This window comes from Drosophila virilis, chromosome 2 (genome assembly GCF_030788295.1).
Source record: "Drosophila virilis strain 15010-1051.87 chromosome 2, Dvir_AGI_RSII-ME, whole genome shotgun sequence".
Classification (NCBI taxonomy): Eukaryota; Metazoa; Arthropoda; class Insecta; order Diptera; family Drosophilidae; genus Drosophila; species Drosophila virilis.
In genome coordinates, this window is record NC_091544.1 from 8950076 (window position 1) to 8964683 (window position 14608).

Below are 14608 nucleotides of genomic sequence, written 5' to 3' on the forward strand. Positions count from 1 at the left end.
TCCACTTTCAGAGCATCCAGGTGATCTTGACGTCTTGACACCCGCACACTTCCTGGGTACAGCGCCATCTTCATCATACATTGAGCCCGATCTAAGGCAGCTTAACTTCAATCGGCTTAATTATTTTCAGCGCGTCACATATCTCCAACAAGTATTCTGGGCCCGTTGGCGCGAAGAGTATTTGACGCTTCTTCAACAGCGCTCCAAATGGCGCACTCCTCAGCCTGGACTCTCCATTAACGATGTTGTCCTTGTAAAGGATGAGAATCTACCGCCGCTGAAGTGGCCACTCGCCAGAGTGCAAGAGCTGATCTCTGGATCTGATGGGGTATCCAGAGTTGCTGTGCTTCAAACTGCGACTGGAGTCATACGTAGAGCTGTACGAAAGCTGTGTTTGCTGCCCAAACAGGATGATGTTGAAAGCCCTTGCCTTCCAACGGGGGGAGAATGTTTGGTCAAGTAACAGCAGAGATAACACCGACGGCTGCGGACATCATCCAACAGCAGAAAATAACAATCATAATTACAGCCTAAGAGCAAATAGTTTTTTTTGCGCGCTCTTTGTAAGCTGCTGTCCACTCTCCTTCTGAATTGCTTTGCTTGCATTGCTGCCCTTCGCTCTAACCGGCGAGCGTCTTATTGGAGTTTCGTTTCGATTCGCTTTACATATTGTTATAACCAGTCAGTCTTTCGTTTTGATCGCAACCTAGGCACAACTAATTCGAGTTGGCTGCCAAGCAACAATTTAAAACTTATAAATTCTAATAAGTGCCCTGCGCGGCAAATAAATCCATTTGAAAACTAATCTAAGTGTTTGAATTTCGCTGCACAAGCAGTTAGAATTAATTGGTTGCAAAAAAGCTTGCAACTACACAGGCCCGTTTGGGCCATAAGCCGTCATGCCAAGGCAATTAGAACGCAGCAAAAGGCACAGGCGCCCACGCAGTGATTGGCTAGCTGGATTTGAATTGGGCACGCCTCGCAAAATTGAACTGCTCCAAGTTGATTGCATGCAGGCAGCCACTGCGTAAGTCAATTAATTGTTGCTCGCCATTGGGGCGACAGCTTTTGTGAAAGGCGCTCACGCACACACGCAAAAATAGCCAACGTCCTTCTGGCCAAGTTGCAAACAAAACGACAAAATTTTTGCATATTCACGCAGCGTCAAGTTTTACACCTGCCCGCAAGAGCCAATTAATTTTTTGGTGGCTGCTGCTAACAGCTTTTCATACACATATATATATATATATATATGTTAAGCCGCAATTGCAACTTATCTAACGATTCAGCGCATTTGCATTTGCAGTGCACCCCAACTCTTGTCCAGCTCAACCCATATTTTGCAACAATGTGACCATATTTGGGCTGGGGCCACCTTTACTGACTTTGAGTATGTGCCCAAAACTTAGGCGACCTTTTTTTAGCCCGCTCCAGACAGGCCAAAGCCAAAAGCCATAACGAATTAGGAGCATAAACAAAATACAATCCGTTAACAATATCTGTCTGCTAACGATGCTGCGCACTGAGCTTTCAACGTTGTTAACAAAAAGGCTAAATTCAACTGGCTTGTTGTTGCCTGAAATGGAAGCCACTAATCTTCACATATTTAAAGCGCGTCCACAGTTGACATTTGTTAATAATTTTTACCAGCGTCAGGTTAATTGCCCGTTGCATTGTTGTTGTTCCATTGTTGTGGCATTGCCAGATGTTGCATGTGACTGTGGATTTGCATCGCATGATGCCGGCTGCCACTTTGTTATGTCACCTCTTGGCTGGCATTCATGTAAGTCTTATACAGCCTATCGCCCAGGCCCAGGGGCGCGCCAAGAGCATAGGACCTTTTGTTGGGCCTTTTATGTGCATCTTTTTATTGTGGTTGCTGCAGCTGGCGTTGCTGTTGCTGCTGCATCTTACCTCATCGCTCAGCATTGTCTTTAGGTATTATATGTAAATTGCTTACACCTCTGATTTTACATATCTTAGCAAAATGTTGAAATGCGCATAATTTTTACTGATTAATACTAAATCAACACACGAAATGCTTTCATAACAATGAATTTAAGCCATTTGCCAGGAGAAGCGCAAAGTTTGTTCGATTAAAATGGTGCTTCCTTAAAAAAGAATAAAGAGGTGTACAAAATCGTCGAGAAACAAATATAACCATTCACAGCCAATGACCTTTAGAATATTTTTAGATAGCTTAGTTCCGGCTATACTGAAGTATTTTTGCAATAAAATTATATTAATCATCAAAATGTTATTCATAATTAATACCTCAGTAACTTAAAAGCTGCAACTACAATTTACTTTTTAAATACTTTTTAAGTGAGAGGCTATACGCGAAACAATATACAACATTTAGGTATCTAGCTATTAAAGTCTTCGAAGAACTGACAGATAGACAGACTAAAAGGTAAGCCGACAATAAAAACTGACAGGTCTAGATCGACAAGGTTGTTAATTCTGATTAAAATTGTTTACATATTCTTCAGTATTCGGAAATGAATCCTTATGCCTACTACATGTATAGATCAGCTTCATATTTTAAATAAGTTAAAGTTAATAATATCTTAATTATTTGACCTTGTTTTTTGGATTTAATATTTTTTGGATTTAATTTGTTTAGTAAATATGGAACAGACAACTCTTTAACTTCAATAAAAATCTAGGCAACTCTAAGTAGGTCTCTATTCGATTGCTAATGTTGAATTCATGATGTTTTAATTGTCGCTATTAGTTTTATTTATTTAAATCACATAGTTTTAAGCTCGAATCGTTTGTTAATTAACCGTATGCTTTATTGTTTCATTCATAAATTAAGGTTTGATATATTTTATGATTTTGACTTTGTAGTATTTGGAATTGTATATTAATTGCGAGTCATTCATAAATATGGAAGTGACCGACAGACAGACAACGCCTGAACAACAACCAAAACCCAGACATATGGAAGTAGGTCTTGTGTCTATTCGATTGCTAATGTCGAATTCATGACGATTTAATTGTCGCATTTAGTTTTTTGCTCAATATTGTGCACCGGCTGCTATTGCAGCGCCGGCCAATTGCTCAAGTCAAAGTGAATCTCACACTAGGCAGAATCGAGACTGGGCAGACCAGGCTCTGACCAGGCCACTGTCATGTATTCACATCCGTTGGTTATTTCAAATGCAGCTACATAAAAACAAATCAAATCAATAGCGCACACATGGCGCATACTTAATAAACTGTTGGCCAATTGCAACACGAGGCGCATTTATGCGGCATTAGTGTCGCTCTTTTTTTATTGTGCCATAAATCGGCAAGTTGTGCAGCGGTAAACACGTTTCATAGATCCACTCTATGGGCTAATAAGCGGGCTGAAGCTGCCTTAGTTCGAATTGACCTAAAAAAAGCGCTCAGGAACTTATCAATTTCATGGAATCGACGTCATCTCGTGAAGGGTTTGATATATCACCCAATGAACCGTTGCACGCAATCGCGAGGTTTCAGATAAGCATCAGACACGGCTTACGTGCAGTTTATGGACTTAAATATCGAATTCATTCGATTAGAATGTAAGGCGCAGACATGCCAAAGCACAGCAGCAGCTGCTGCAACAGCTATTGATCTTTGTTCCGCATACGCCGCATTGCACAGCTGCCCGTGATAACTAAGTAGGCGATCTGCGGGCAACAGTTTATTAATTGGGCCCGCAACAAGCTAACGCCTTTGCAGATTTATAACTCGCATTGCCTCGGCTAATTGCAAACAAATTGCAATGCTTAACGGCCAGTCAAAAATTATATGTGCAGCCATTTTCAATGCCAGCTTATTGATTAAAATACAAGAATTTTATGAAGTGCAAACTCAATGCAAAACTAGCTGCTGTCCAGGCCCGCAATCGACTGTAAATGCATAAATCAAATAAAAACAACTTTTGCATTTGATGTTGAACGCTGATCTCGGTTTGCTGTTTTTGTACAAGTAAACTGCCTTGACTTTCTTAGCCTTACCCAACTTTGAAGTCTGCGTCTCAGCGGAGGCATCCTCATGTGACACCTACATAAATGCTTGGACACACAGTGCTTACGTATGGTAACGCCTTTCACCTGTTGTTGTAGCATTCGTTGTTTTCAACAATTACCAAATTGTTGCATGATTTCAATAACTCAGCAACTGTGGCTTCGACTTCAAATGCCTTACAATTGGCACATCGTCATCATCATCATCAATTTGAGTGCGAATGATGCAAGAGCCACTCCACTTGGTCTGCCTACAAATGAGCGGGTGATTATCGCTTAGTTATTTGTGGATTTGTATAGTTTTTGGATATTTGGATTTGTGTATTTGGCTATTGCGTAGCTTCTCAGCATGCCAACATGCAGCATTATGCGCTGCGCTTCATTTAAATAGTTTTCCAAAGACAAGCTGCATCTGTTTTTTGTTTTCGGGGCGCTGCAACATGCTGCATAGTTTTGCTTTCAGTTGCCCCATCATTTTGACAAGCGCACATGAAAAAGTGAAACAAAAACTCTGCGGCAGATATTTGGGTTAGTTTGGCTCTCACGATCTATAAGACTCTATTATTGTCGAACCAAGGCGCTTCATTCTGTAGCACGATCGCCGACAGCTACTGCATATTAATTACTTGACTGATAAGCGCAAAAAAAAACTGCGTTGATTTTAAATATGCAGACCAAGAGATCCGAAATAAAGCACATTTCACTTTTGGTTCTCACGCTTGGTAGCTAGCTGAAAATCATATATCTAGTATACGACCTGTATACATGAGCATATAAATAACATTCATTTGTCATAGTTATTTGTAACACTTTCTCGCCTGTGAGTCAGCAGATTTTGGTGTACATCTTAGAAAAGTGGAAAAATTTCTACACATGAATAGGATTAGCACAGACAAATATGAATTGCAATTTCATGGGTGATTACTGTGCATGTTTAGACCCATGCTTTTAGTACTTACTGTTAACCCAAACAGAAGTGTTGTAAGATTTTTGAATGGACTTAAGTTTTTGCCATCCGTTATCACCATTTGCTTAGCTTACTTAACCAAGCCATAATTTTTTACTTTTGAACGCTGAACTTTCATTTGTTACGCGTAGAGGATCATTAATAGATCGCCAAATGAAAAACTAATGCAAAAACTCAATTAAATGTCTAGGTATACAAACATGCGCCAAAAAAAACCTTGATGTGGGCAGCTTGAACATAGCAAAAATTATATCGGTTAATTTAAGTTAATGTCGTGTCTTATGGCGCATCATCATCAGTTGAAATACAATTTCAAAGATCTGTAAATCAAAAGTGAATGTTGGGCCAACATTCACTTTGAAAATCGAGCACTGCGCCAAGTGCCGCAAAGCCCATCAATGTCAGGCGCACAATTTTTGTGTTGAAAGCAAAAACCGTCACGTGGTTTGTTGCTCAAGAAATATGGCTAAACGGGAGGGGGGACAAGGAATTGCCATTATACAAGTAATTGTAACAAAGCACATGACCTAAAACGATGCTCAGGCAAAAAAAAAAAAAAACAACGAATTCAAGTACAAAATAGAAACAGCTCACAATTTTACCACAGCTCTTGGCTGTGGCGGCTTCTGTGGCTGCTGCTGCTGTCTTCAATTGAACCTTGCAAGGCTGTTTATGTAACAAAAGCAAGAGCTTCCAATTTTTGTGGACTATGTTTGAGCCGAGATACATTTGTGAAATTGGTCAAACGAATGATTTATTATGGACAGTGGCTCATTACTACGCTGCACAATGCGTCTTTATCGCAGCACCTCGATCTTTGGACGCTTTCCAATTTCAAAAAACACGCCCACCAATCGACAGCTACGATTTGTGGCTCATTTGCGTGCTGTGGCACAGAAAGTGCATGCAAATTGCCAACTGCAGACTGAGCTGCAGCAGCCTTGACACAAATTCGACGTGCAGCAGTGGCAACAGCCATAGTCAGTGCGATCAGCCACTATAATCTCTCTGCAACTACCTGTTGGCTCTGCTCTCTATAGTAACAATCATGTCTTCATTTTATAACTTTTGCTCGAACCGGATTTCTAGCAAGTCACGCGGCAGATGCAGCCCAGTTCCAGTGCGGGGCACATGACCAGCAATTGCAGCAGGAAATCAACTGCGCGTTGCACTTAAGGCTGTTTTTAGCCTGTCTTCTACATTTAAGGAGAAAGTAAAGTGGACAAATCCAGACGCAGTCACAGACGACGCAGGCCTTCAACTGGTTGAGCATGAATTCCAAATCAACAACTGGCAATCATTTGGCCAATTGTGTAACTCGAGTTGAACTTCGATAGAAATGTTAATGACCTCGTTAACGCCTACAGTTTTTTTGGCTAGAGATCCAAATGTAAAAAAAAAAAACGCATGATCACGCTCTGTTCTTAATTTATGTTTACTAATAGCTTAATTTTATGAATGCTCTCGGCACCACAAACAAACCAACAAACGTGGCCAACAACCGACAATTAACAGCAAGGCGATAACTCAATATTGTTGCCATAAATTGTTGGCCCAGTCTTATGCTTATTTCAGCTATTAACTGAGGTGCGAACTGCCGTTAGCCACAGCAAGAACCATGGAAAAGACCACGAACAATTAGATATTCGAAGGCATTGCCAGGCATTAAACAGCGTCTGACTCATGCCCAACCTAACCACGCCTACAACAGCACTTTCTGCCCAGCCTTAAGCCGCAGCTAAGCCGACTAGTCGACTACCTTGTCATTATGAGATTATATGCGCCTTCGACGAAAAGTTAACTATTTAAAATAATATATTCAATTCTACGAAAATTGTGCCCATATTGTTTTGCCTAGCTTAAAATCTTATCTTTCACCTTTGCTGCTGCTTAATTGCTTTTTAAATGAAACTGTAGTCAAGCTGAGCTCAATTTAAGTAGGTGTGAATGACGAAACGAGCCCCAAACAGCGGGCACTACTAAGCCAAGAGCATGACCTATACGCTTATTAACTAAACCAGCTAAGCTTTGCCTAGAGGCTGTCTGTGATGATTTGTTCAGCTGCAGGCTCGTAACAAGATCATTAGTTGTGAGCCGTGTGAGCTGTGATTGGCGCGTGACAAAAAAGAGATATTGTGTAGAAAGTTTTCGGAAGTCATAAGTCGCGGATGTACTCAGTTATTTAGAAGGAACAACAGACATGTGGTACTTTTAGCCTTTCATAGAACTCATTAAGCCCGCAACTTTTACAACTACACAATCAACATGTGGCAACCATTTACAGCGGACAATCAAAACAGAAACAACATCTACAACCTGAATATAAATGTGGTAATCAAAACACAAACATGGCACAAGGCAGAAGTTTATTAAACAGCGTCAACAGAACTCACACAAATTTCTCTGCCGGCCACGCAGAACTTTCCAGTGCCACGCCAAGAGAAACGGTAAAATGTCAACAGAAAGTTGTCATAACTCAGCGCCAGGCACATAAAAATTACATAAAGCTACAAAAATTCTTAAAGCTAGTTAGGAGTTTGAATTAGGCTCAGCTTTGTGCCACACACGCGGCAAAATTAACTTGAACTATTTGAAATAAGGCGACGTGCCATAAATAAAAATTCAACTCATTAGTTTGGCACAAAAATAAATACAAATTCGCGCAACTAGCCAAGTAGCTGAGCCGTAGGGGGGGCAGGAAACATACCTTAAAATCATTTTGTTGACGTTGCACGTTGCCGCTTGGCCGTAGATCGTTGCGGCTGTTAATGACTTCTTTAAATGCGTTTTTGCGTCGATTTTCGCACGCAAACACCAAAAGCTGCGGATTAATCCAATTATGGCCGGTGGAACGATAAAGTGGAACGTTGCGACAGCCCACGCAGTTTCTTATGATGGTATTTTTTTTTTTCCCCCACTTGGCCTTAATTATTTTTCAAGCCTGTTGGCCGAACTGCAGCACGCAGCTGCTGGGCTTATGCACAAAGTCTTCTTTCTTCAGGTTTGTTGCTTAAGTCTTTTGTTTTTTTAGCACACTTCTTTGTTACTTTTTGTTTCGTTTTAAGCCGGCAATATATAGTAAACACATGTGCTTTTAAGTTTCACCCTTTGTCACTTTTTTTTCATAAATTTTTCTTCACTTAATTTATTCACTGCACTTGCTGTTTGCTTTGCTATATGTTGAACACTTTATACACCCAGCACCCAGTACCGTTAGCCGCTTGCTGTACCGCCACGGCGTGTGTCCAACAAATAACTGAACTCAGCAGCCCAATGCTGCCACACAAAACCAAATGGCTTGCCGACTTGAATGCGGCTGCGTCAACGTCAACGGCGCGACGCCAACGCCAACAGCGACAACAACATCGACAGCGACAACGGCCACAGCAACAGCAACAGCGACACGATAGCGATAGCAGGCCAATACAACGGTCCCGATATTTACCCTGTACTTTAGTTATCAGGCAAGCAGCTGCGAACAACACCGGCAAAACAAACGCCCAAAGCCAATGACGGCGCCAGCGAACTTCTCCGATGCGGGCTTTAAGCTCGACTTTGAGTCGCGTTGTCGTGTTTGAGTGCAAATTTGAGCTGTTCGCTCGTCGGGCTACGACTGCCCACATGTGTTGAATTTACTGTGGTAGCTTTTGGCGTGGTAGCTAATTAAGTTGTATGCGCATGAGGTTCGTTGCCTAAGTCTTTTGTATTGATATGACAAATGTGAATGCGTGATGCGATGAGCATTGTTGGATGGGGATTAATTTCTTATTATTACATAATCCTAAATGTTATGTATATCCTAAACTTATCTTTTATAAATATCTTATGCAAGTCTTTAAATACTGTAAGACTATTTTGTAAGTTCAATCTTAGTTGTCACACTGCAAGTGCCCAAGATAAGAAAGCAGCATTTGTATAGTGTTTTATAGTACTATAATATATATTAATTATGATTATAACTATGATCGTTTCGATACATTTCAAAGTAATGATATTCAAAATTGTATGGTATATGGCTATGTAATTATTTACATTAAACTAGACTTCATTCACTCTGGCTAAATAATTGAAATTTATAGAGCCATACGCACAAGCAAATCATTTGTATAACTCAAACATTCTTATTCAAATATTCACGCTAAAATATCAAGCCTAAAATCAACCAAAGCTCACAAACACGTCAAATAGCTAAGCCATTAAAATTAATTTAATTTGAACCACTCTCAAAAATTTAATCTTTTTTGGTATTTTTTCCATATCGATGTTATGGCCTTTGATATTGATTGTGGCTTTGTTGTCTTTACAATTGCTTTGCATGAACGCATGAATATTGTGCAACTACTTCAACAGCAATAAGAACAACCACAGTGCGACACGAGCTGCACGCATTTTTGAAAAGTGGTTTTCAGCTTTGTTGCTGTTCTTTTATTTAAGCACAACAAGAGGCAGTTTTTTATACGCATTACAATCTGCGCTATCGACCTGGTTTGACAGCATTACATTTTGTTTCGTTTTTGTCTCGTTTTACTTTAAGTTTATTAAACATGCCATTAAATTTTAATGGCGTGTGACATTTTTGTTTACGCACCGCCTAAATGTAGAGCAAAACATTAGCATGTTTGCATATTAGTTTCTTATTTTTCTAGCTTGTCATTGAGTTGCTTAATTAATATTTATCGCATGGCATTTTGTATGCGAGTGCATCAAAATAATGTTGTTTCGCTTTGAGCTGACAAAAAGCTCGTTGCTTTGGCAAACGTTAATTGCTAACGCGGCTTCAAATTGGCCATTTGATTAGCTCGCCCGAACAGCAGCCAACTGAGCCACAAATGCTCCATGTTAAGCCAATTTAATTAAGTTGGAGGCGCTGAATGGCTGCCACAGTCGCTGCAGACAACCTTGCGGGCATTCTTAACATGTTCAAGATTTTTACCAACGCACCGCATGTAGGCTTGTTGTTGTTGCTGCTGCGTTCACTTTTCAAATGCTTACAAAATGTCAATTTTCGGCACAATGTTATTTGTTACTTGATCGAAGCGATTGAGCAATTGTTGATATGTTTGTACTGATTTAATGGCCGCCTAGCTAATTGTATAAGAAAATCGCACGAATATGTCTCAGAAATTAAAAACTTTTGGCACTCTGCAGACACCCCAAATGCCCAGCTGGCGACAACGCAGCGTATGAGTCATAGATGGCTAAAGATTTGGAGCGCCTCCGGCACAAGCTCCCTAGTGGCCTGAAGTGTGTAAGCCAATTTTATTACGCTTACATAATGTGACGGAGTTGTTAGCCACGATGGTGGGATTTGTTAATTTTACGATATTTTTGTATACATTTCTTAAATCATTATTGCCATGACATTTCATTTTTGGCAAAGAGCACTTATCAAAGCAATTGGATTTGCTATATCTTGGACAATTGTAAGCATAATTTGCTCTTATTGTTGCACATGAGCCAAACAACATAAACCGACCATAGCCGACCCTGAGCTATTTAAGTATTGGGTAAGCGAAGGTTTCTTTTCAAATGCCTCACGATCAATTTTTTCTTTTCGCACTCGTTTGGCTTTCGCTGAGGGTAAATATAATTAAACATATTTGACGAACAATCCAAAATCAAGCCATAGCTACTTATAATGAAGTCTTCTATATGCCAATTATAGCGATGGCAACAGCTAATGAGAAATTGCAAACCGACCTGGCTACGGCCTAAACTACTTATAGCTCATGTATTATGCATTGTATTAGCAGCTGTCCAAAACGCATGTTATAAGTACAACGAAAATATATTTTAATATATGCAGCCAAAATATTTATTAGGAAAAAGTCGACAAAAATGACACAAATTTTTTTTTCAATATTTTATATTATTTATTCATTTAATTAGCTATTCTTTTTGAGCTCGCAGCACGAGTAAACATTATTATAAAAACTGTACTGTGGATATAAAAACAATTCGATGTGCATTGACGTTCTAGTGGTATTAGCAGTTCAGATATCATAACGGCCAAGCCAGCGGAGAATAGTTAGTAAGGCACGTGGGCATATTTACTAGGAACCACGTGATGACTATAGCCCGAAGAGACTGGAGCGGCGATGCCATGTTGATAGCCAGCATTGGAATGGCGATAATCAATGTCAATTGGAGTTCCGATATGTTGGCCAATGACGGCTCCGTGAACAGGGAGATGTTGTACTTGCTGGTAAACTCTACCATGCTGATAACCGGAAGCGATTGAGCCGGTCGAGATTGGGCCAATTGAGTCGATGCCAACTGATGAGATTGGTCTGCCAGCAAATCCATTGAAGCTATTATGGCCACCATGCACAGATCCATAGACAACTGGGAGACCAGGTCTGTAAGCCGCTGAGCCAGCACCAGCTTGCGACAAGTAAGACGTTGTTGGAGGATAAGCTATAACTCCATATGCCAAGCAACTGAGCAGGACAATATAAGTGACAGCCATATTTGCAATTTGTATTTAAATTGAATAAACTCCTTACTAGATTGCTTGACAACTGATGCTCTCTCTGAGATTCTTTGACGCTTTTATAGCTCCTGCTTACAAAAATTAATCCAGCCAGTGAATACTTTTTTTTATTTTATTGCATATTGACCCACATCTTATTACCTAATTAGTACATCTAAATGGATATCTTACAAGCTTGTCTAAGCGATAATTTATTGCATACATTAAACACATCACTTTGCAATATGAGTTAAGTACTTCTTAATTATTCTACTTACTAATTACTCTTACTTTTTTGGAAAGTATGCCTCGGAATTCCCCATGGCTCCATTAATTGACGCTGATGTTCTTGCCCGTTAGGTTTGAAGTTTGTTGCCGGGTGGAACAAATTAAAAATCTACATACTACATGCACATACATACATATCTATTCATATGTGTTATTGGCATGTTATTTTATTCCGATAATAATCAAATAATCAAAAACAAGTTTATATTTCTTTCTTAATTCTTAATTAAACTGTTCAATACTTATGGGTAATAAAGAGGCTGGTTTGCTTAATGTATATACTCATATATATATTTCTTATAAGTAAATATTAACTTAAATGAAACTCCCAAAAAATATGGACTTATTGCATCAGAAATCTTCTGAATCAAATTTGATACATCTGCGTTTCCGAATCAGTTCCTCTCAATATTAAAAATGGCCCAATTTATTTTCGTTTGTATCTTGAGAAGTTCACAAACTCTTCTCTTTCGAAAGCCTCATTTGACTATTTTTTGCACATGATCGAATATGTTTTTTAACATCGACCACGGACCACGGAACAGTATTAATTTTTCCAGGTAAAAATCATTTTTGATATCTATCTTAAAATGTACAATGCTATATGAAAAATCTATATGAAAATTATTATATTACGGATTGTAAAAGCTGCTATTCTGATTCGTATCGATCGAATGTAGTTTTAGCTTCAGCAACAAGACTAAATGTTTCTTGTTGCAAACTAAAAAATAACGAGTAAAAAGGGAGTTTTCTTTTTTTTAAATCGTTGGAGAATATTTTTATTTTTATTTTCTTTATTAATATTTAGAATTTTTAGTTTTATGCACAAAATGGGTCAAGTGGAGTCGGCAGTTCGGATTTTATAGGTTCAATAATCAATTAGTACGGAGCCTTGTAGCCAACGGTGCGGGAACCATAGCCAGATGAGATTGGACGAACTGCACCCATTTCAACCGTTGGGATTTTTCTTGCAGTAACTCCAGCATAAAATAGTTTCTGCGGGATTGGTGTAGCAGTGACAGCGATACCAGGAACTACAGGACGACTGACAGCTGGGCGTACACCTCTCATGCTAGATGGGACTCCGATGACAATCGGTCGCTGTACAGTTGAGGCGGATATAACAGTTCCAGAGACTGAAGGACGATAAGAAGATAGGCGTTTGCTTCCCAAGCTGTGTGGAACTCCAGTAACAGCAGGTCGCTGTACAGTTGGTGCAGCGACAACTGGAACGGCAGGAACTACGACAGATGGACGTCTGGCTGCTCCTTTAACTTGTGACGAATAAGATGGGGATGGTCCATAAACAGCGGGTCCAGGAACCGCAAGTCCTGGGACGGCTGGTCGGGTTAAAATTGGGCCAGAAACAGGAGCACCTTGAACAGCTGGGCGTCCGCCAGGCACAAGTCCGCTTGGTGACAAGTACGAAGATGTTGGAGAGTAGGCTACAATGCCGTATACGAGACAACTGAAAATAATTGCGAGAGTAGCAGGCATTTTCTTTTATTTTTTTTAATCAAAGCGATTTGTGTTGCCTGGTTGCTTGTTTGGAAATGATGATCTTTCTGGCGAAGCTCGACTTTTTTATAGATCAAATTTCATCAAATTCATTCACCAATTGCATTTGTTTGTAAATTGGCCCGTACAAATTTAACAGTTTATAATAATGCAAATTTAAAAGCGTAATAAATCAAGAATACACTTTTAGACAAATAATTTACTGAACTGCTCCAATTGTTGATGAAAACACACTCAAGGTGGGTGCTTGTCCTCTAAGCCCTAAAGAACCCTATTGAAAATTTGCTAAAAGTTCTTGATTATAATAAATATAAATATTATTATTATTATTAAATATATACTAAATAATTATTAAATGTATTGACTTAAATTAAAGCTCCGCCTTATCGATTTGCAATATTTGCGGGGCGAAAACTATTTTAGATAGATCTGTAATACGAATTTGGTTACTTAAAACTTTAAGCTGTGAAAAACATAAAATGTTACAATTTTCTCGCCTATTGACTTGGAGTTGGATTACATAGCGTCAACGACATGTATACGGACATCAAAATAAACCTATTATTCTTTAATGTTTTTGTGTAAAATATATGTAAATGTATATTGTATGCACAATGCGTGTATGCACAGAAACAACAAAGAAAGAATGTGTGTCATAAAATAGATACAGGATTGATCAGACAAACAAGTCGACTCAATCTATCCGTTCCGCTCGTCTGTATGAATGAAGCAATCCGGGACACTGCGAAAGTTAATGATTTAAAATTTGCGATATATATTCCCATATCGACCATATTTTTTCACCCCCTCTCATAATATTCATAAATATTGATTTTGGGAAATGGGTTTTAAGCATGCCTCGAAGAATTAACGAGCTATACAGACAACACGTGGTATGTAAACTTTCCTATATACCGATTAAGATTCTTTTACTTTTTTGATACCGCTCCACATGCTTATAATTAAGGATAAGGAAGTGTGTCGCTGGGAAAAGAATAAGCATAGTCCCTAAATAAAGTGCGGAATGAAAAGTGTGTGAGGTTTTGGGTATATAAGGGTATATGTGTTGTTTTCGGTATATATATATACAGATTAGTTCAAATGCTCTTCGGGCATTTCCAAATAAAACACTCATAAGAGCTGTTTAATTATTTGTTTGCATTATTTATTTGTTTTAAATTGCATTGGTAATTTTATGCATATGTTCAAAAAATAGGTTCAAAAAGTTCGGGCCTTAAAATGTCAATCATGAAGTCATGCTCCTCAGTTAGTATGGAGCCTTGGAGCCGACAGTGCGCGAGCCGTAGCCACTTCGAGGACGTCCAGAGAAGATTGGGCCGCTTGACACAGCTCCGGCTGCTG

The 14608-nt window shown here is 39.2% G+C and overlaps 2 protein-coding genes across 2 annotated transcripts in view; one reads left to right on the forward strand and one right to left on the reverse strand.

Moving 5' to 3' along the window:
• The window catches only part of LOC138910892 (uncharacterized), a 6363-nt gene extending 5558 nt beyond the window's left edge, over positions 1 to 805 (forward strand). The window contains exon 2 of the mRNA XM_070206871.1: positions 12 to 805. Coding sequence (XP_070062972.1) covers positions 12 to 463 — 452 coding nt within the window. The 3' untranslated portion in view covers positions 464 to 805. The remainder of the gene's footprint in view (positions 1 to 11) is intronic.
• cysu (Curly Su) overlaps positions 1 to 8234 on the reverse strand; it is a 25479-nt gene extending 17245 nt beyond the window's left edge. The window contains exon 1 of the mRNA XM_002054372.4: positions 7676 to 8234. Within this exon, the coding sequence (XP_002054408.2) occupies positions 7676 to 7686 (11 nt within the window). The 5' untranslated portion in view covers positions 7687 to 8234. The remainder of the gene's footprint in view (positions 1 to 7675) is intronic.
• Between the last annotated feature and the right edge of the window lie 6374 nt (positions 8235 to 14608).